Source organism: Bubalus kerabau, chromosome 23 (assembly GCF_029407905.1).
Source record: "Bubalus kerabau isolate K-KA32 ecotype Philippines breed swamp buffalo chromosome 23, PCC_UOA_SB_1v2, whole genome shotgun sequence".
NCBI classification, from domain to species: Eukaryota; Metazoa; Chordata; class Mammalia; order Artiodactyla; family Bovidae; genus Bubalus; species Bubalus kerabau.
The window spans coordinates 8,712,810-8,732,893 of NC_073646.1; the positions used below are offsets into that span (position 1 = coordinate 8,712,810).

General features: G+C 52.8%; 1 protein-coding gene across 8 annotated transcripts in view; it reads right to left on the reverse strand.

The window, feature by feature from the left end:
* Nucleotides 1-3,923: 3,923 nt before the first annotated feature.
* USP7 (ubiquitin specific peptidase 7) overlaps nt 3,924-20,084 on the reverse strand; it is an 81,532-nt gene continuing 65,371 nt past the window's right edge. For all 8 annotated transcript variants that reach the window (XM_055562487.1, XM_055562489.1, XM_055562490.1 and 5 more), the window contains 22 exons: nt 19,937-20,027; nt 17,664-17,746; nt 15,860-15,969; nt 14,304-14,460; nt 13,446-13,590; nt 13,076-13,206; nt 12,283-12,417; nt 11,916-12,017; nt 11,658-11,763; nt 10,820-10,912; nt 10,663-10,730; nt 10,278-10,378; nt 9,259-9,412; nt 8,611-8,678; nt 8,062-8,170; nt 7,895-7,972; nt 6,848-6,948; nt 5,976-6,075; nt 5,218-5,337; nt 5,056-5,127; nt 4,835-4,925; nt 3,924-4,496 (listed from right to left, as the gene is read on the reverse strand). In XM_055562487.1, the coding sequence (XP_055418462.1) occupies nt 4,390-4,496; nt 4,835-4,925; nt 5,056-5,127; nt 5,218-5,337; nt 5,976-6,075; nt 6,848-6,948; nt 7,895-7,972; nt 8,062-8,170; nt 8,611-8,678; nt 9,259-9,412; nt 10,278-10,378; nt 10,663-10,730; nt 10,820-10,912; nt 11,658-11,763; nt 11,916-12,017; nt 12,283-12,417; nt 13,076-13,206; nt 13,446-13,590; nt 14,304-14,460; nt 15,860-15,969; nt 17,664-17,746; nt 19,937-20,027 (2,322 nt within the window). In that variant the 3' untranslated portion in view covers nt 3,924-4,389. The remainder of the gene's footprint in view (nt 4,497-4,834; nt 4,926-5,055; nt 5,128-5,217; nt 5,338-5,975; nt 6,076-6,847; nt 6,949-7,894; nt 7,973-8,061; nt 8,171-8,610; nt 8,679-9,258; nt 9,413-10,277; nt 10,379-10,662; nt 10,731-10,819; nt 10,913-11,657; nt 11,764-11,915; nt 12,018-12,282; nt 12,418-13,075; nt 13,207-13,445; nt 13,591-14,303; nt 14,461-15,859; nt 15,970-17,663; nt 17,747-19,936; nt 20,028-20,084) is intronic.

Sequence of the window (20,084 nt, forward strand, 5' to 3'; positions counted from 1 at the left end):
GACCACCCTTCCTACTTCTTAGTCTAATTATTTTGTTGCTTTTTAATATTTATTTGGCTGTGTTGGGTGTGTGGGCTTAGCTGCTCCAAGGCATGTGGGATCTTAGTCCCCGAACCAGGGATCAAACCTGCATCCTCAGCACTGCCAGGTGGATTCCTAACCACTGGACCACCAGGGAAGTCCCACCCCTTGATGTCCGATGCCTTGGTTCTGGGTCCCCAGACCTCACTGTAGACCCAGGCTGGGGCGCATGGGACCCTCTTCTCTCCCTGAGGCTTTCCCAAGCTCCTTCTTCATCTGAACCGACCTCTGGGGCCAGCCAGGAGGGGCCGGGGCTCGGGCTGGGGGAGGCAGAGGAGGTTGGCCCAGCCCCTTTCTCCCAAAGCTCTCATCTTAAAGTGGGGTTCCCCTCCTTTCAGCAGGGAGGCGGCACTCAGAAAGGGGTGGCAGTGAGTGTGGGTCTCAGGGCTGGCTCTGCACTCAGCAGGCCGAGTGCCCAGCCAGGGGGCTTCACTCACTCCCTGACCTGGTCACTTGCCTCCTTGCTGGCACGTGGTACGCTCAGTGGTGACAGCCGGTATCAGGACCCTTGCTCTGGTTTTCCCAACCACATGGCCCCCCAGAGACGAGACAAAGAACACCCCCACCCCAACACAGGGGCACAGTGTGGCAGGCACTGGGGACGCCTCCCACGGCTTCCTGCCAGAGGTACCGTAGGGTCAGGAGAGCCAAGCGCGGCCACCTTGCCACCCTGTGTATCCACCGCCTGCCCAGCGCAGGGTGGGGTAGAACGAACCAGCCCAAGAGCAGCCCCAACCTGCGCAGTGCGGGGTCTGAACAGATGAAGGGCCGCCTCTCTGCAGTGGGGAAGGGACTGGGCGAGGCTCCACGGGGCTCTGAGTGCAGGTTCTCTCCCACAGCATCCCATGAACTCTGCATGCAAGCTGACTCGCTTCAGTCGTGTCTGCCTCTTCGCGACCTTATGGAGCCCGCTAGGCTCCTCTGTCCACGGGATTCTCCAGACAAGGATACTACAGTCGGCACATGTATCAAACTGGCTCTATCTTGCTGTGAATGGGACTTCCCAGGTGGCGCTAGTGCTGAAGAATCTCCCTGTCAATGCAGGAGACCTGAGACGCGGGTTCAATCCCTGGGTCGGGAAGATCTAGAGCAGGGCATGGCAACCCACTTCAGTATTTTGCCTGGAGAACCCCACGGACAGAGGAGCCTGGAGGGCTACAGTTCATAGCGTCAGACACGACTGAGAGACTTTGCACACACACCACCCGGGATCCCTCCACTGATGATGCCTGCCCGCCCCCCTCCAACCCCAGCAGGTCAGCGGCCTCTCAGATCTCTGCTGAAAAGGGACCCTGCCTCTGAATGTGCAGACACCACTCTGATCAGCCTACTCCCCAAGGTGCCCAGGACCCTGCTTCCAGGTCTCATTAGAAGTTAACAGAGGGCACGAGGTGCTGAAGGAGGACCTTGGGGAACTGGGCCCTTATTTCGTTTGGTTCCCACCCTGCCCCTGGACGCGCCCACGGCTTCCTCTAATGAGGAGGTCAGGAAAACTCGCATGCACTGATGACGGCTTTATATACTAACTCAAGACGGCTCGAGGGAGCTCATCATACCATCACCACACAAAGCGAGGAAAATGTGGTCAGGAGCCTCAGTCACATGTGGCGATTTACAACTAAACCAGGGACTTCCCTGGTGGTTCAGTGGTCAAGAAACTGCCTTGCAGTACCAGGGACTCTGGCCTGATTGTTCCCTGGTGGCTCAGTGGGTAACATATCTGCCTGCAATGCAGAAGACCAAGGTTCCATCTCTGGGTTGGGAAGATCCCCTGGAGAAGGGAATGGCAACCCACTCCCGTACTCTTGCCTGGGAAATCCCATGGAGAGAGGAGCCTGGCAGGCTACAGTCCATGGGGTAGCAAGAGTTGGACATGACTTACCGACTAAATCACCACCACCAGCGGGAACATAAGCCCATGCCACGTTGAAAGATCCTACATGGCACAGGTAAGCCCTGACTCAGCCAAATAAACTTAAAAAAATTAAATCAGTGATCAAAATTCACCTTCTGCTACTTCAGCCACATTTTAGATACTCAGTGGACACCGGGGGCGTGTGGCTCTCTCCCTGGGCAGGGGCACAGAGCATCCCCCAACCCGCCATGACTTAGGTCATTCTACTGGGCAGTGAGTGGTCAGGACGCCAAGGCCTAGACTGGCAGAGATGCCAGCACACGCTCAGTCGCTCAAGTCCTGTCCAATCTTTGAGACCCCCATGGGCTGTAGCCTGCTAGGCTCCTCTGTCCACGGAATTTTGCAGGCAAGAATCCTAAAGTTGGTTGCCATTTCCTATTCGAGGAAATGCCAGTATCGTCCATCCCACAACAGGGATCTGTGGTTTGACCTTGACATTTGAAATGGATGTTTGCAAACAGTTTGCTCCTCTAATCAAGGAGACTCTCCCGCTGTACTGCTTCTGGTAGTAACAGGAACCTCAAGCCCCTCGAGAATGATACACTGTGGTTCTGGGGTCCCCAAGCGAGGAGTTATTTTCAGGTTCAGCCCCATCCCCACTACCCCCATCGGTTTTATGAACTTGGACTCAAGGCTGTGGCTGGAAGGGAATGGAAAAGAATCCCATGCAGTGTGTGCTGACCACCCACACTGTTAAATGGCCTTTGAGAAAAGCCTACTAATAACTCGGGAGTAAGTTTCAGTGACCCAAGACCATCATCTACCATCGGCCAAAACCTAAAAAACAAAAAATCCCGAATACTTAAATAGATGTTCAAAGTTGCGCACCCGGGGAGTGACTTTCTGCAAAGACAGCGCCATCTATGGTCACTGCGGGGACCCGGGCAGGAAGGCCCTCCTCCAGGTGGAGAGCAGCCAGCGGACACGCTGTGTCAGGTGGGGGACGCGAGGCCACCTCCCCCTGGACCACACCTTCGGCCATTCCCGTATTTATGGTCATCTTAGTGTACTCGACTCCTGCCTGGAAAACCTCAATCTCTTAAGCTTCCAGAGGAGGAGGAAGAGGAGGCAAGAACCCCCAAAACCTTGCCATGAAGTGATAAAATGTTCCCCGGGCCTACCTGCAGGGAGAGCTGATGGCTCCCTCAACTTCCACGTCAACTCACTGAATTATCATTTTTATAGAAAATTTTATTCAACATACAACATTTTCCAGCAAAAAGGCAATATACAGGAAGAGTTGGTGTACACTGCTGCTACAGAAACAAACAAAAAAGTACTGGAAAAGGATGAAAACTAAGTGTGATCTGCTGATTCTATTTTTACTGCACTCAAAACTAGACACGCGGCTGGCGTCAGCTCCAAAGGAAACGGCCGGACTGAAAGAAAGCCACACACGATGAATGTCAACATCAGTGGGGGCCACTCAGAGTCACCCGACAGAAGCCACCACCTCCTCCCCGTGGTCAATTGTACATGTTCATTCATTAAATATACAATCTCATTTTTCCTTTTTTTTTTTTGCTTTTTTTATTTAACTTTTTTTTTTTTTTAACTTTTTTTATACAAAGTCAACAGCTTGCGAACACCAGTGGGCATACCCTCTTAGCTAAAAGGCCCTCCTTTCTTGGTTCCGTCTGTCCCATTTGAAGCAGACGAGTCTATTTATAATTTTTTCACCTGCTTGAATGAACTCTTGAGATCATTAGGTTTGCCCAGAGGCAGCATAGTACACCTTAATTGGATTTGAACAGTGTTTTTTTTTTTCAGTTGAATAAAAAGACCCCAAAGTGTCTGGTCAAGCCTGTATTCAGTGCATCCGCTCTGCAAATGGGCTGTGGGACGCGGGGGCTGACGGAAGGGAGACGAGTTTATTAAAAAGACCCAGGCAGCCGGGGAGACCCAGGAAGGGGCGACAGGACACCAGTGAAGGAAAGAGCGCTATTTATTAGGTTGTGAGTTTCTCTGCTTCGCCTTTACAGATGCACAAAAGGTCATTGAAAGTATAACTGAGGGAAAGACGTCAGACGAGCCTAAACAGAAGACTTCCTAGCTGCGGGCTGGCGGCCGGGCCCCGGGGAGGGGTCAGCCGCACCCGCCCAGCGCCGCGTCCGCCGGCCGCTCCCCGGCACGCTGACAGTGCCTGGCATCGTGGTCACCGTAAAATAACTCTCATTGGCATCCAAGCTTTATAAAAACACCTTCATTTTTCTCAAAAAGGGCAATCAATAGATACAGAGAAGCCAAACTGAACAGCCTCAACAAAATAAAATTAACACCAGCAGCAAATCCTCTTGCTGAAGACGTGGGGTGGTGCTCGCGCACCAGAGTTCCCGGCTGTTGGTAAGGGGCACACCCACCGCGGTCCGTCTCGCCCGCCCCTGGGGAGGAAGTCAGTTATGGATTTTGATGGCCTTTTCAAGGTATGTGTAGCGACTCCTCTTTGGGGCTTTGTTGAAGTGGTCGAGCCCAAGCCACGGCCGAGGATGAGACATGTTACCTGGTGGGGAGAGGAGACAGTCAGACCACTGAGCCAGCACTCGGGCCCTGGGGTCAGGAGAGGTCAAGGGGCCTCCTGGGCAGCATGGGTCCCACAGCTGGGACCCCGCACCCCACCAAGGTCACTGGCTCCCCGCGTAGCACTGTCAGGCCCTACCCCACTTGCCATCGTGTGACACCCACCAAAGTCACCGGAGGCAGGCCGCTGTCCCTCCCTGCTCCGCAGAGGATGAGAACGAGGCTCACTCCCCAGCCAGGAAAGGGAGGCCTGGCCCTTGAACACGGGGCCACCTGCCCCCTGGGCCCTGATGGCCTGCGTCTCCACGGGAGGGCTCTTACCAGGCTGAGGTTCAAAGTCTTTCAAGTTTACTTCATACTCATCTTCATTTATGTACTGATGTCGGCCCATCATCACAATTGCAAATTTAAACTGACAGACAAAACCAGAAAACTCCGTTAATTCCCAAGAGTAGCGAAACTCACACCGCGGGCAAAAAAAAAGTCAAGACTTCAGCATCCCACCCGACAAATGACTTAGCCGGTATCCAAGAAGCGTGTACCTTTTCAAACTCCTTTTCCTGGATGTCCAGCAGACTCTGAATCCGCTTCATCACTTCTCTGAAATGCTCGCCCTGTGGACGACAAAGGGCGTGTATGCTCACACGGCTCACCAAGCGGGGCGGACCCGGAGCGGCCAGCCAGCTGGCAGAAGGGTGCCTCACCTGGTGTATCCTCAGCAAGAACGGGATCCCGAACGTCCCGAACACCTCCTTGTGGAAATGAGCCACCGTGATGAGCATCTCGTTCTCCTTGTCGATGTCTACCTGGTCCAAAGGTATCTCCTGGGGACATACAGAGTGGACAGATGTTCGGTTAAGGCCAACACAGCACTGCACGTTTTAATTCTGAACTCTTGACTCGTTCCTCCAGCAAGGAAGTGAGGGCAGATTTTTGCCACAAGGTCACGTTAGGGGCTCATGAGAATGATGAGGGTTTAAAGTCAGAAGAAAGATCTAAACCTCAAAGAAAACACCGAGTTTCAAGAGACCAAATGGTGAATCACCGCAGCTACTGTGGCAATCTCAGCCGCTTCACAATTAACAGGGCTCGGTCATTTCTGGCTTGACGTAGTGACCACCGCTGAAATCAATTTCTAGGCACAAACAAGCGAGGCACTGGGAGTGGGGGGTGGGGCGGGGGCCTTGGGGGCAGATGGGCAGCGGTGACAACTGTCCAACCACACGGACGTACTCATGTCACCAAATGAAGCGGACACTTGAAACAGTAGCTTTTAGGTCAGGTCTACTCTATAAACATTTAGATTTTCAAAACCTGGGAGAATTAACCGCAGGGATGGCAGCATGTTCTGGGAGTTGCTGTGTTACCTGAACAACCTATGGCCCCCACCTCCCACCAGGTCATAGCAACCCCCTCCCAACTCCCCAACCCCCGCCCTCCACTGCAGTCAGAGAACACGCACCTCTATTCGAAACGTTCGACTCGTCGCAGGAGATAAACATTCTAATAGTTCATCTTCTTGATGCACACCAATAATTTTGTAGCTTACAATTTCTAGCAGCCTGTGCAAAGTAAGGAAGAAAATTAACTATACAAACTTATGGGGGAAAACCAACAAATGCTTTTCTACAAGGGTTTTATTACAAAGTTATGGAGATCTGCTTGTCCTTATGAAGATCTGAAGTGTCAAAAGCAGGTATCCGTGGGGAGCAGACAGAACACTGGCCATGGGTCCCCTCGGAAAGCATGGGAAGGCCAGTCTGAAGGGGACCCTCGGGCCAGGGCCCAGGGAGGGACCTGTGCAGGCCTTTCCCACAATGGTTCCAGAGAAAGCAGGGTTGGTGATATTCTTCTCACTCGTTAGATAATAAAGGCCTCATTCTTCTGTTAATTTTGCAAGGAAAACATTCTGGGGACCAAAAGCCCAAAAGACTGTTTCATCCTCTGTGCTGCCCAAAAGACAAGGTGGTAAGAACCGCACCCAACTCTTGGAAATAAAAACTGATCATCAAATCTGGTGCTTCTTCCCTCGGCCCGAACATGAGAGAAATGGAGGAGAAGCGACCCGATTTCCCCGACACAAGCGAGCCCCAAGTTTTCCAGTTTCAGCCAATCATTCTGCTTGAGTTCACTCTTCTCTGCTTCACTTTTTCTGCCTGAATTTCCCTTTGCACTGCTGCTAATTAGTGTCAAGAATTAGGGAGGGAAAAACCATGAAATATTTAAATAAACTGCTGCCAAAGACAGAAAAGCTGAGTACGGTGATGATGCGTCAGGGGCAACGGTGGGGTCGGGCTGGGGCCACCCCAAGCTCCACCTTCGGGAAATACTCGCCTAAGTTTCCCTGATGCCTTCTCGCCGAGCTCCACAGCCTTTTTACATTCCTCTAACAGGTCTCGGACGCACCCGTGCTTGTCTGGATATAGTGTTATTTCCTAAGAAATGACAAGATCAAGGCTTTAGGGGAACCATGACACATGTGGGGCCTGTGCACTCAGCTCTGACACCTCCCCACCGACCTTCACGCAGACCACCCGCCCAGCCTGGGACCCACCCCACAGTGCTGTGCAGCTATCAAAGGCCATGTTGAGGCAAAAAGCTCGTGGTTCCCAGGACAGCTCCTCAGAATTTCTCCCCCGGAACAGTCACTAAGAGCCTGTCCAGTTCTCAACGCTGAGACAGAGGACGAGGCCCAGGGTGGACTTTGTCTCCTTATCGCGACAGCGCGCGGCGGGCAATACTGATGGTGTGTGCTCCAGGTCCCTCTCCAGCCGGTGGGGCCAGAGGCGAACGGCTAGGGGTCTGACTTGCCAGAAGAGCCACCCAACACGGGGCAGGGTGCCTTCAGGGTGCCAGGAGAGGCTGCCGGCCCCAGGGCCGAGCATCCAGGTCCCCGTCTGTGACAACAGTCCCCGATACCGTCACACCGTCACACTGTCACTCCACTGCAGCCCTGGGGGCCGGGGAAGGACAGAGCTCACCCCACCTCCCATCTAGTTCTCAGACTCTGGGGCAGGGTCTCTAACACACGCTGCGGCTTATGAGCTTTCTTTGGTTGTTTCAGTTATCAAGGTCTTGTTTAGTCGCTTCAGTTGTGTCCAACTCTTTGTGACCCTACGGACTGTAGCCCACCAGGCTCCTCTGTCCATGGGGTTCTCCAGGCAAGAATACTGAAGTGGGGTTGCCATTCCCTTCTCCAGGGCATCTTCCCGACACAGGGATAAAACCCATGTCTCCTGCATTGCAGGCAGATTCTTTTCCTGCTGAGCCACCAGGGAAGCCCTTTGACCCTGTTACCAGGAGTTTTTCAAGGCCTAAGTAGAGAGAAACAATAAACAAGCCACAATAAAAATAAAAATTTCACATCATGAAAATACTTACCTCTTCCCTAAATTGGCTGTTTAACCATATACACTTAAAACTTCGCCTGTTCTCAAAGTCTGTGATTTTCATCTTAAGCTGTTAAGAAAAGAGAAAGGCATTTTAGACCCGTCCCAACAGAAACCCGGGTCTTCTATGACCCACGGTCTGTTAACTTGGGCTCATACCTGCTGATAGTACAGTTTCTTAGGTTGTCTAGGCTTGAAGAACTGTAGCAGATCTCTTAAAGTACCTTCATAATTATGTCTAAGAGGATTACCTGGGCCATCCCTGTAACTACACAAGAAAACAGTACATCAATACAAAGCTTGTTTATTTGCCTAAAACACACACGCGTGAGTGAGCATCAAAGCAAACCTCTGCTCTGCCCCCTCGCCCTGCAATGTGGCCCCCATCCCTGGTCCCCAGTCCCTGTGTCTGTCACACACGAACGTTCTCTGAACGGTACATGGAGTCCCGGCTGGGACGGGCCCAGCCAGAACACGGGAGGGGAGGCATGCGGTCTTTAGAGTAAGGCTGGCTTTAGACAAGGCTGCCGGCTGTTCTGACACCTTGAGCCATGGGGTCAAGATGTGAGTGGTGACAATTCTATGCTGAAACTAGGCGAGCGATGTGGCCGGCTGCGAGCTGTGTCCATCGAGGGCTCTAACTGACGGGCGGGCTACGGGAAGCGTGCAGGCAGGACCCGACGGCGGGTGTCTGCGCATGCGGCTCACCCTTGAGACTTGAAGAACTGGAGCAGCATCGGGTCGGTGTTGAGCCTCTGGGCGACCGTCTTTGCCACCTGGAGGGGAGCAGAGAGTGAGGCTTCCATCCGCAGAGCAGACTGAGCCAGGCCCATGCACTTAGCACTGACTAACTGCTTAATGTTCTTAAAAAATGGGGCATAAGCTGCCAGAATTTAAATGCCCCAGAAATTTATTATTTTAACAGGAATAAACTATACTTCTTAGTATGTATCCATGGGAACAGCATATCTGAGGAAGAACTTTAAAAGCACTTTTCACTTTTAATAGGGAGGTCTATATTTTCTTTAGACGATTTTAATAGCTCACACTTCGCATTATTAAAACGGAAGCAAAGCTGCTGTTAAAATTATGATCTCTGAAACCACCTTATGCCAGGGGTAGGGAGGATCTTGAAGAGAACACGGCCGGGGGCGGGGGAGTCGGGGGGAAACTGCTTCTGGTCCCCTGGCACCGACAACACCAACCAGCCTGGAGCAGAAACTTCCTCAGACAGTGGATGGTAACCCCTCCCCCAGAACCAAATCCACTGCACAGCCTCATGGGCAAGACAGTTTTAACGTAAGAAGGCAGTCTTCCTGGTGTGGAATCTGAAGAGAAAAGTGTTTGATCCAATACCTGGAAATAATTCATCCTGTTTGACAGCGTCACCACGAATCCAGGATCGTTGGGGATCGTTTTATCACAGAAAATCACATCGACACGGTGGTAGAGGTCTCGGAAGTATTCCTTTGCAGTGGGTAATTCACTGTTATCGTTTTCGGGGTCATCCCTGGGGAAGCAAGAGAAACACAGGCGATCGAAATCCAGGCCAAGGTTCACTGTTCACTTGTTTTAAAAAGGCACCGTCTCCCAAGCAACAGTGGCACGAGCGCTGCAGATCTGAACTCAGGCCAGCGTTTCCCAAAGCCGGGAGCCTGCCCGGCCACCAGGAAAAGGGGACCACAGACAGAAGGTGTGCCCTGAGCGGCATAGGGCAGCTGCTTTCCACGCCTGATCTCACTCCCAAAACAGAATGGTGCCCTCTGGACAAGGGGGAGGACTCAGGACGCACGGCGGGGCCCACCCTGCCAGCTGTGCAGGCCCCTCCCTGACCGGGGCTCGGTGGGCTGGCACTTGCCTTCGAAGGAAGCCGGTCACCACTAAACCTACAGTCCTCACTGCCTGGCCCTCAAGGAGAAGTCTGCCGCCCCACTCTTGGCCCCGTGTGCGGCGGCCTCCCCGTGGCCAGGGTCCAGGACTGTCCTGCCCAGCCAGAAGGCCTCAGGAGCCCGGCTGTGTCACCAGGCTGCCTTCAGACCACACACCTGCTGGCTCTCAAGCGATTGCCCGAGTAGGTGCAGGCTAAGGAATTTCATGTTTTCAGGAAAACACAACGCTTTCGCTATTCCATAAAGACCTCTGTCCCCCTGCAAACAGTTATCACGCTCACTGTCGCCATTTTTAGGAACTAAAAGCATTCAGTGAGGAAAAAGCTCACCACCCCTAACTCCCAAACTCGAGAGGCGGCCAGCTGCGGTCAACACGCTGCCAACACCAAACAAAACGTGTCTCAGGGTCTAGAGGTGATCTGTTTTCTGGTTCCAGGACTTTGGATCTTCGTGCAAAGAGAGAAAAGCCCTTCAAAGGGTACGTACTTCTGAAACACTATAATGTCACCATCCATTAGCTCATCGAGGGCTTTGTCAAGAGACACATCGTAGTCCTGAATTCTCTCTGTTAAATTCGGTTTAACTTCCTGCAGTGAAAGAAACGGTATGGTTATAACGCAACGCCTGTCCAGTGTTTAATGCGGCCACACACTGAATGTCCTTCCTCTACACCCAATTCCATCAGCGCTACGTTTTTAATAATAATCATGGACACCCAGAGGGGACAGTCAGAAGTGGACAGAGAGAATCCTGACACCACCCCATTTGGCTGTGGTCTTCACACTGCAAATTCCGGGGAGCCACACAGACAGGACCCGTCCTTCCCAAACCACCACCACCATGAGGATTACAGAAAAATAAGGATCCAAACCTCATAGAGGATAAGGCTAGTATCCTGGATAAATCCTGCTCTGTCACACATAACCGGGAGCAAGTCACCTAGGTTCAAGAAAAATAAGGAATCCAAGGCTGCGACATGTGGCGACTTGAGCAAAACCTGTTCAGAAGGCGACTGCAGTCAGACTTACGTATTTTACAGGATATTGGTGTGTAGATATGCCCACAGTAATTCAAGCTCCGTGTTTTGGGATCGTACATCTTCAAAAATAACATCACATCATCTGCAGGGTTAACAGACAGGCTGTGTTGGGATCTTCCAGTCAGTGCAATGCTAACACATATCCACAGTAAGTTTCAGGAACAACTGAACCGACAGCGTGGAGCACTGGCGGTTACCGCGCGCCACGAGGGTTCTTAGAGGCTGCGCCCAGGACTGGAGCGTCATCTCAAACATGAACCCCACGGAGGTGCTGCATTTGCAGCAGCAAAGATGAGAGAAAGTGCAGAGAACGTAGGAAACCTAGTTTCGAGACCCGAAACTCACTAGCTACCAGGGGATACCTGTTCAGGGTTGTGTCTGCGTTTTTGCCAGAGAAGTGACCACTTGAAGCAATACAAAAGAGCACACTCAGACCCACCCGTTTTGTAAATAAAGTTGTGCTGAAGTAGGGCTCTCTTGCCTAATCTCTGTGGCCACTTGGTTGCTTCAATGGCAGGCAGAGGGTCATGGCCCACAAAGTGCCAAGGATTTACTGCCAGCCCTTGAGAGTGACCCTGCTCCGTCCCCTGTCACGTGCAGAGCAGCAGAGCAGGGGACATGACCAGTGGCCGCCACCTTCTCTTCACCTGCCAGATACTACAGCCCATAGTCGGTCTGACTTGACCTGACCATAGAGATGTTAACGAGTATTCTGGGGACTAGTGAGATTTCTTTGCGAGAAAATGCTTAGCCCTGTGTTTAGAACGATGGTCCAGGACTTAACTCTGCCCTCTGGGGGTGCCAGGCTGGGCGAGGGGGGCACTTACGATCTTTATCAAACTTGGGTAGCGTGGCTCCACTAGCAGCTAGCTCCGGATCAACTGTTTCCAGGAATATCGTCCAGGGGTTTTCATTATCACTGAGCTCAATCATCTATTTCCGAGAGAGAGGCTGGGTTTAGGAGACTGAAATGGCTGAGAGAGACTCGAGTAACTGACAAGTCCAATCCCGTGCCCCTGGACCACAGGCCGCACAGCAGGGCCCGCGGTGTGCACCGTGCAAGCCCAGCCGCTGGCCGCGCTCACCGTCTTGCTGCCGTCGGCTTCGTTGTCCAGCATGGCCGGCCGCTTGGTGCCGTTGCTCCTCGCCTGCATGGGCCACAACCGAATCTGATCTTGTGGGAATCCCTGGAAATATTCAGAGTTCAATTAATTGAAGCACAATCAGTTTGTAGTCTCATTTGACATCAAGGCGATGGTTCTGTGATTAGAAGGGGAGAAGCGATGCTGACACCTCCCCCCACGGGTGTGGGCGGCGGTGCGCTGGCGGCAGGGGGAGCCGATGAGGGCACAACCGGAAGGGAAGGAGCCCAGCAGCACCGGCCCCGGGGGTGACTACCCCACCCGGGGGTGGAGGAGGGAGAGGATCACCCGTAGGGGGACGCGCGCTCACCATGGTCTGAGAGAGGTTCTGGACAAACTCCGAAAGCGAGGAGTTTTTCAGCACTTTGAACACAGTGTATCTCACTTTTTCTTCATCGTACATGTCATTCCCTTGATGGCCACAAAACTGGTCCTCTGCGACGATCTGCCAAGAGGTGTGGAAACACAGGCCAGGGTTTACACCCAAAAGGCAGAACAGAACCAGGCCACACAGACGGAAGCCAAGGTTCCAACACTAAGAGCAAGAGCGACTTGTCTTTTGCCTTCTTCAGAAGCCCCACGCAGAGAAACCCCAAATGACCAAGCATGAGGTCAGATATTCATTTATTTAGAAAAGACCAAACTGAACATTTATATGCAGCCAGTCTAAACTCATCCACAAGCTTTAACTGCAAGTTCACCTGGGTGAGAATCCCTAATTATAAAGCCAGGATGCACACGTACTTTTTACCCAGATGGTCAGTCAACTTGTTACAATTGCCTGTTTTCTAATTGCAACTAAATCATGAACCAACAGGAGCCCTCGCCTACCCCGACAGCACTCTCCCGGGCCCTGCTCACCCGCTGTTCTCCAGGCCCCTGCCCGTTTCATGAATGCTCGCACACCGCTGCCTTCTCTGGCAGCTTGAGAACCTCTCCCATCCATCTAAGCCGCCCCCTGAATTGGTAAGAATACTCCGAACGGTCAGGGGACTAGCCCGAGTGTCCCCTCGGCTGTGTGCTCACGGGGCTCGCCTGCCCTGGCACCCGTACTCAGGAGGAAGCCCAGGTCTGTGGAGCTGCCGCGCCGGCCGGAGGCTGACCTGCACTTGCATGTAGAGATGGGCCTCCTGCCGCTCCTTCCGCTTCTGCGCCTCGATCCTCTTCTCCTCCTGCAATCGTTCCACCAACTGCTGAGGGATGTCCTGGTCGGTGACAGCTTGTAAAACCTCACCTGGGGGACAAAGGCACCTGCCTTCACCTCTGTGCATTACGCCGGCACGAACAAAGCCATTCTTTAGGGCAGCGCCGCTCTCCACCCTCGGTCTACATCCAAACCCACGGGCTCATGCCGGCTGCTCCCAGGCGGCTGGGAGGCAGGGCAAGCTGCACGCGTCTGGACAGCGGCTCCAGCTCAGGCCCGCGGTCAGGAGGGGAGCGGGCCCGGCAAGGGCAGGCGCCCGGCGCACTCACTGAGCTTGGACTCGCGGATGTAGACCAGCATGTAGGCGTTGGTGCAGTGCCGCACCGACAGGTCGTCGTCGTGGCCCCCGTAGTTGTGCTCGATGGCTTCCTCCTTCGTGCACCTGGACACCACGTCGTCGTCAAACTTACACCACTGTGACGGGAACAACAGGGGTAAGGCACACAGGAGGAGGTGGCGTTTCCCTGAAACACATCCTCTGCCACGGGCGACCTGCAGAAACTTGCCAGCGCTCTCGCCTTCCTTGTCCCAAACTCCGGGGAAATTGCTGACATCCACCCACGGGCAGTTTTTATAAGGTGCTCAGATATCAGCCCAGCTTCAGCTCAGGCTCCATCTCAGTCCACCGGGCACTAATGCCTTCGGCTGCAGGCTCTGCACCTGGCCGTGGGGGTACCGCCATCAAATCCCCCTGCATGAACTAGCAGGGCTCAACCTGCTCTGTTCCTTGCTGGGCGTGGACACAGACCCCCAGACCCGCATCTGCTCCGCCTGGTGAAGGTTACGTGATAGGATCCATGTGAACCAGGCAAAGCCAGAGCATTCATTATACATGGCACACGCGGGAACAAGCATCAGTCGCCGCCCCACCCTCGAGGGCCACAGATGATAAGTGTCAGACGTAAAGGGATCCTGTCAGATCCAATGTCCGATACTAAGATTGTATATATAAAGGACTATCACAACTTAAATCCACTTTGAACGTATCAACAGTTAACACAGATCAGAATGTGTAGACACGTCAGAGGCCAAGAAGGAATCCTTGGCCGCTAATGCCAAGTCTAAAGTGAGCGTCACTGAATTCCCACACAGCCTCCTGACCACCCCACCCCCTGACCCAGACTTACTTTGCCATCCCCTTTGGGGTTGAGATAAACCACATAATGTCCACCATGATTATCTCCACTATGAACCAGGACTGCATGAAGAATGTAATTTGCAGGGTCTTTAGGATCAGTTTTTTGCAAAAATTCATCAAGTGGTAACTGTTCAGGAAATTCAAACCTATTTAAAAACAAAAAACCAAAAAAATCATTTAAAGAGAAATCCAGGTTTCACTTCCGGTAAGACACTTCACTGTAAGGTTTTATTTGCTACCAGGCTCTCTAATTCACTGGCTCCTTGTTATGTGGAGAGGGCAGGGAATTTGACATGCAAGGTCCCCAGAACTCCTTCAGAGGACTCGCACATTGACAAAAATCTGAGGCTTGATTTGAGAAAAATGCCTGCAGAGTACTGATACACCTACCGGAATCCCCCAATTCCAGGATATTGCGACAAAACACACTACCTTTTCTAGAGAGTGGGTATCTCCTGGAGGACTGCGGTGGGAGGCAGAGCCCGCCCCACACCGCCCTCAGGGACTCGGGGCCGGCATCATGCAATGTACCAAGTACTCTGCAGGCATTTTTCTCAAATCAAGCCTCAGATGCCAGAAATCAGGACTTCCATGTGACAGCTCATGACGTGAAAAAATGTTGGCAACTGATTCTAATAAAACCAGGAAGAAAACCAAGGTGAGGGCCCAACAAAGCTCCTCAGCAGGTTGGACGGGCCTGCGGGCGGCTGGTCTGCGAGCTCCGCTGTCTCAGGGCCCACGGTGAGGGGCAAGGACAGACTAGCAAGCCCGGCTTCTGCAGGAGATGTGGTCAAGCCGCGCCCTCCCCCGAGTCTCGGGTGACTGGCCCACGTCCAGGAGGCCAGTTACTATCAGGCAGTACCCTCTGACCACGGGGTCAGAGTCACCGGTCCAAGTTCTGTCTGCTGAACCAGATGAAGCTGTGTGGGGTACCAAACTTTTACAGGTGCTTTAAGGGCCTAGAAAACACATGGGGCGGTGGGGGGAGCACACCTACCCACACCAGCAGCCCTGACAATTCTAGCACATTCTGCAAGTCGATAGGAACCCAGAGACAACAAGCCATTGGAGAATCCTGGGTAAAGCAATAGAGGGATATCGAGCCCCACTTCTAGGGCAAGCAGAGCCTGAGCAGCAGAAAGCACCCGCCCTGGGGCATCATCTGCCTAAGGGTAGACAGAGGGGCTCCCTGCGCAGGAGACATGGGTTCGCAGCCCCTGAAGCCATCCCTTCAAAAGTGTAGATCAGACTTCCCCAGCGGCCCAGTGGTTGGGACTCCACGCTCCTCATGCAGGGCACACGGGTTCGCTCCTTAGTCGGGGAAGATCCCATGTGCCGTGAGGCTCGGCCTCCCAGTGCACCGCCCCCCTCCACCCCCAGAAAAGTTTGTCCCGAGGTGTCTGTCTCGGGACACCTAGGCAGAGGGGAAACCTAAACAAATGAGAGATGAGAGCGAGAATACAAAGACTTTAACAAGGCACCGAGACTACTCCCGAGTCCGGATGCTGGGTAAATCTTAAGTCTCACAAGCCCACTCTAGATTACCTGTCATTGATCTTGATGTTTTGGTCCGTCTGAGGATCATACATAAATCGCATCAGTTGCAGATGTAACACTGGTGGCAGCGTCAGGAATTTCACTCCTTTTTCTGCTTCCTGAACATTGAAAAAGAAACGCAGGTTTAGTTCGCCTCTGGTTACTTCTCCCAGGCACCAAAGCATTTCACAGCAGGATGGGAACACGTGGGGGACGTCTGCTGGGGAGACAGGTACGGGGGCCTTTAAATGCTCTACGTGTGAGATCTCCTCTCAGTCTACATCACACTATCTTATTGCCCAGTGACAGGGATGGGGAAGGAAACCAAGGCGCAGTCACTTGCTGCCCTAACAACACAGTCATTAGACTCCGAAATTCTGGAGAAGTGTGAGAAAACCAAAAGGAAGAGAGGAAAGCTGCCTGTGGGCGCCATCAGTCCCCAGGGCAGTCAGTGCTGGCCGTCCACTTCCACTTCTGAACACGCTCCCTCTTGCTAACAGCAAGGTCCCCTGCCCGCTGGCACGGCCCCTGCCCAGCCCCCGCCTTCCTCCCCCACCTCCGCTCCGCCTCGGCCAGCTCTTTCCTCACTAAAAGCAGCCTTGGCCGAATCCAGCCGCCACCAGGCCATCAGCCCTTCCTTCTGAGCTGTGAACCTTACGTCCAACACCCGTGAGGAAACGCCCACCTGGAGGAACGGGTGTCCACGAGCAGCCACACCTATGTGGCAAGGTTCTCTGATGTACATTCTCGTATTTAGAGAACAGGGCAGTTCTGGGAAGAAAACCAAAAGCCCAGGAACCCATTGCCACGCAAAGGAATGGCATGGTTTTGGGACCACTCAGGAGAATAATAGAAGGCTCCTATTTCTTGGCCACTGTCTCCAGAGACTCTGATTCTAATATACATATTGCTCACCCAGACTCTAAAACATTCAGTGTGGGTAAGGGCGGTTCTTGTGACTTGTGTTTCCTAAGTATACAGCAGTATGTTCCCTAAGAGACTTCCTGATCTACACCCCAGCACCCCGAGTGGCCTGACCCGGCAGGAGGACAGCAGGTCTGTGGCTCACTGCAACACGGGTTCACTCGCGCACACACTGCTTTAGCAAGCTTGGTAAACACGGGGCGGTCTGAAACACTCATGAATTAGCTGAGGCAGTTGGTTGAGATTTACGGGGCCGGGTGGTTGGACCCACGTGGACGCTGCTGATCCACCAAGCAGCCTGACCGGCAGCCTGCACAGGCCACAGGCCACGCCCTGTGACCGCAGACTGTGGCTGGGTCACACCCTCTGGGCCCCGCGGAGTTCCTGCAAGGCCAAGTGGCAGAGAGGCGGGGACACCGAGCGCTTGTGCAACACCAGAAACGCGCTCCTCACGCTGGAAGTCAGGATTCTCAGAAAACTAGCAAGAAAGAAAGGCCAAGCACCATCGCCACCAGCCACCAAAAGTGGAGTCCAGTGACTGAGCAGCTCTCCCTGTGCCCAGGAGAGACAGGAGAGTGCCAAGTCGGAGGACACGCTGGGTCAGGGGCAGCGTCGGATGGAGTGGGAGGGGCAGGGGAGTCGGGTGATAGTCCCGCCTCCGATCCACAGGAGGATCAGCCACCTCCTGCCCACAGCCTCCCCAGCCGGGCACCAGCGACAAGACCAGCTCTCTGCTGTCACGTCCAGACTGAGAAACACGATCCTTCCGCGCGCTCCACACCAGCGGTGCGTGGACAGACTCTAGGGGGTCTCCAGCTCGTGGTTAAGCGCGGGGTCTGAACACAGAGCACCAGGACCGGAGGGGACAGCGGCCCACAGTCTCGGTTACCTGCAGGCCGTGCTCCCCGGCGTCGTATTTATTGTCGCCGTCCAGCTGTTCTACCGCCACGTAGTCCACAAACGATTCAAATACTTTCAGGAGAGAGAGAGAGGAAAGTCAGCCAAAGTTATCACTGAAGCTTCGATCATAACACAGCCAACCGCTCAATTCAGGTGCCAGAGAGGAACGAACATACCAACAACCGCAGCCGTGAACACGAACTCCCAGGTCTGCGCCTTCACTGACCCAGGGAGAGGTGTACACTCTTAAGCAAACAGGGTGCTGCTGAGTTGGCCAGAAAGTTTGTTTGGGTTTTTCGTAATATCTTACAACATTATCTTGTCTTATGATAACACGGAGTGGATGTTTTATTAATAACAACATCAGCAACATTAGAAACAGCCGAGAATGCGGCCACGTGTAACTCTGAACACTAGAACCTAAGTGTTCTCACCCCCTAAATTTAAAACAGAAATGGTAGTGAAATAATGGATGGGTTCACGGACTAGACAGGGGAGTAATTCTCTCACAATATCCATGCACATCAAATCATGATGAATACTTGTTAACCCTTTTATGATTGCATCAGTTATACCACCAGGAAGCTGAAAAGGAAGAACCCAGAATTCATCCAAGGATGGTAGCCAATGGACCAGCACAAGAGTCTAGAAACAGGCCTACACAGATACGCAGGGCTCACTGCTGACAGGGGGCAGGCAGAACACCTCGGGGCCACACTGGCCCCAAGTAGAAAGGAACTGCTCTGGGTGGGTTGGAGATCAACAGAAAAGATAAAAGAATTGTCTGATGACTTCAGGGAAGGCATTCTTAGGCACAAAAAGCAGAGTGAAACACTGGATTTCACAATTATGAAATTCTGTTAAACATATGGCTAGATGGCAAGAGCAAAAAAAGTGAGCCCCAGATGCAGGAAGAGCCCCAAAACCCAGCCCAGCATCCAGAGGCCATGAGGAAGCAGCAGCACGGTGGTCGTGATGCGGAGCAAGCAGCGCCCCCCGCGCTGGACTTGATTACAAGGGCAGCCACCACTTTCACACCCTGAGTGAAGGCAGCACAGGACCCCGTGAGCCTCCAAGGCCCCGGGTCACTTTCTGGACCTTCCAGGTGGCAGCGCTGGGGAGGGAAACCCCAGAATCTCAGAGTGTGGGGATTATAGAGGCCCCAGGCAGCTGGCCTCTGCAGGATGGAGGGCCCAGGAGAGCCCAGGCAATGTGCTGAGGCTTCTCCGAGAGCCTTGCTGAGCACTGACCAGGGAGGGACAGTCCCCACAGCTCACCCCAGCCTGGAACAGCCCTGCTCTCTGCAGCCACAGTGAGAAAGCCCCACAGGGACGGGACCTCGGGCAGAAAACCTGCCAGATACTGCCTCGGTTGTGGGGACAACTGAACCCCACAGTTGCGGCAAGAGACCACACTTAAATAGGCCTTGAAAGCATCAACTATCTCCATATAACTGAAATGTGCCCCAGAACAGAGGTGAAGAACAGCCAACACCAACAAGATAAAAATCACGACAGCTGGCATGTAATGAAAGACGACTGGACAGGCAACAGGGCTGGAACTCACAGCCCGTGATGAAAAACGAGTCGACGGAGATAGATCCAGAAATCACAGGATTAGCAGACACGGACATCAAGTTACCGTGAACGACGTTCCGCACGTTCCAGGAGATATCCAAATCACCAATGAGCTTTTGAAAAGGTGAACTCTCCCTGACTTCTAGGCAAATGCAAATTAACCCAAGACAGCACCATCTTCTACCATCCTGATGACTAATTGGATGTGGAACAAGTGTTCGCACCTTGCTAAGGGGTGGCAGGGATAAATGGCTGCTTCTGTTAAGCTCGAAAAGAATGGCTTTCAAAGTCTTGTGTTACATCCCCAAAGCGGAATACTACACAGCAATGAAAATGATCAGGTAACTGCTGCCACAAGTGCGTGGAGGCAACGCTGAGATAAAGCAAACTGCCAGTTACAAGACTATGTCCTACGTGCTCCATCCTTGTAAACTAACCCAGCAAAGGATGTTAGAAGCCCAGTGTCCCCGGGAGGAGAGGCAGGCAGTGGAGGAAAGGGCCAACGTCTTCCTTAATTAGCAAACGTTTTAGTTTCTTGGCCTGAGTGGGGTTACCTGTCTGTGTTCATGAGATACATTCGTCACTTGGGCCATTCTCTATAGTGTATTTCAATAAAAACCACTCGCATCAATGAAGCATTACAATGAATTATGAAAAGGTTGTGCTATATGTACACAGAACTTACTGTTTTTCTTTCCTTTTATACTTAGCTGGATATCATAATAATCTTCTCTTCTATCAGATCGGTAGTCTACTTCTTTACACTGGATATAAGACTACAAATAAGGAAAATAAGGTGGCTTAAGCATTAAGCGTCAAAATACGGACACTGA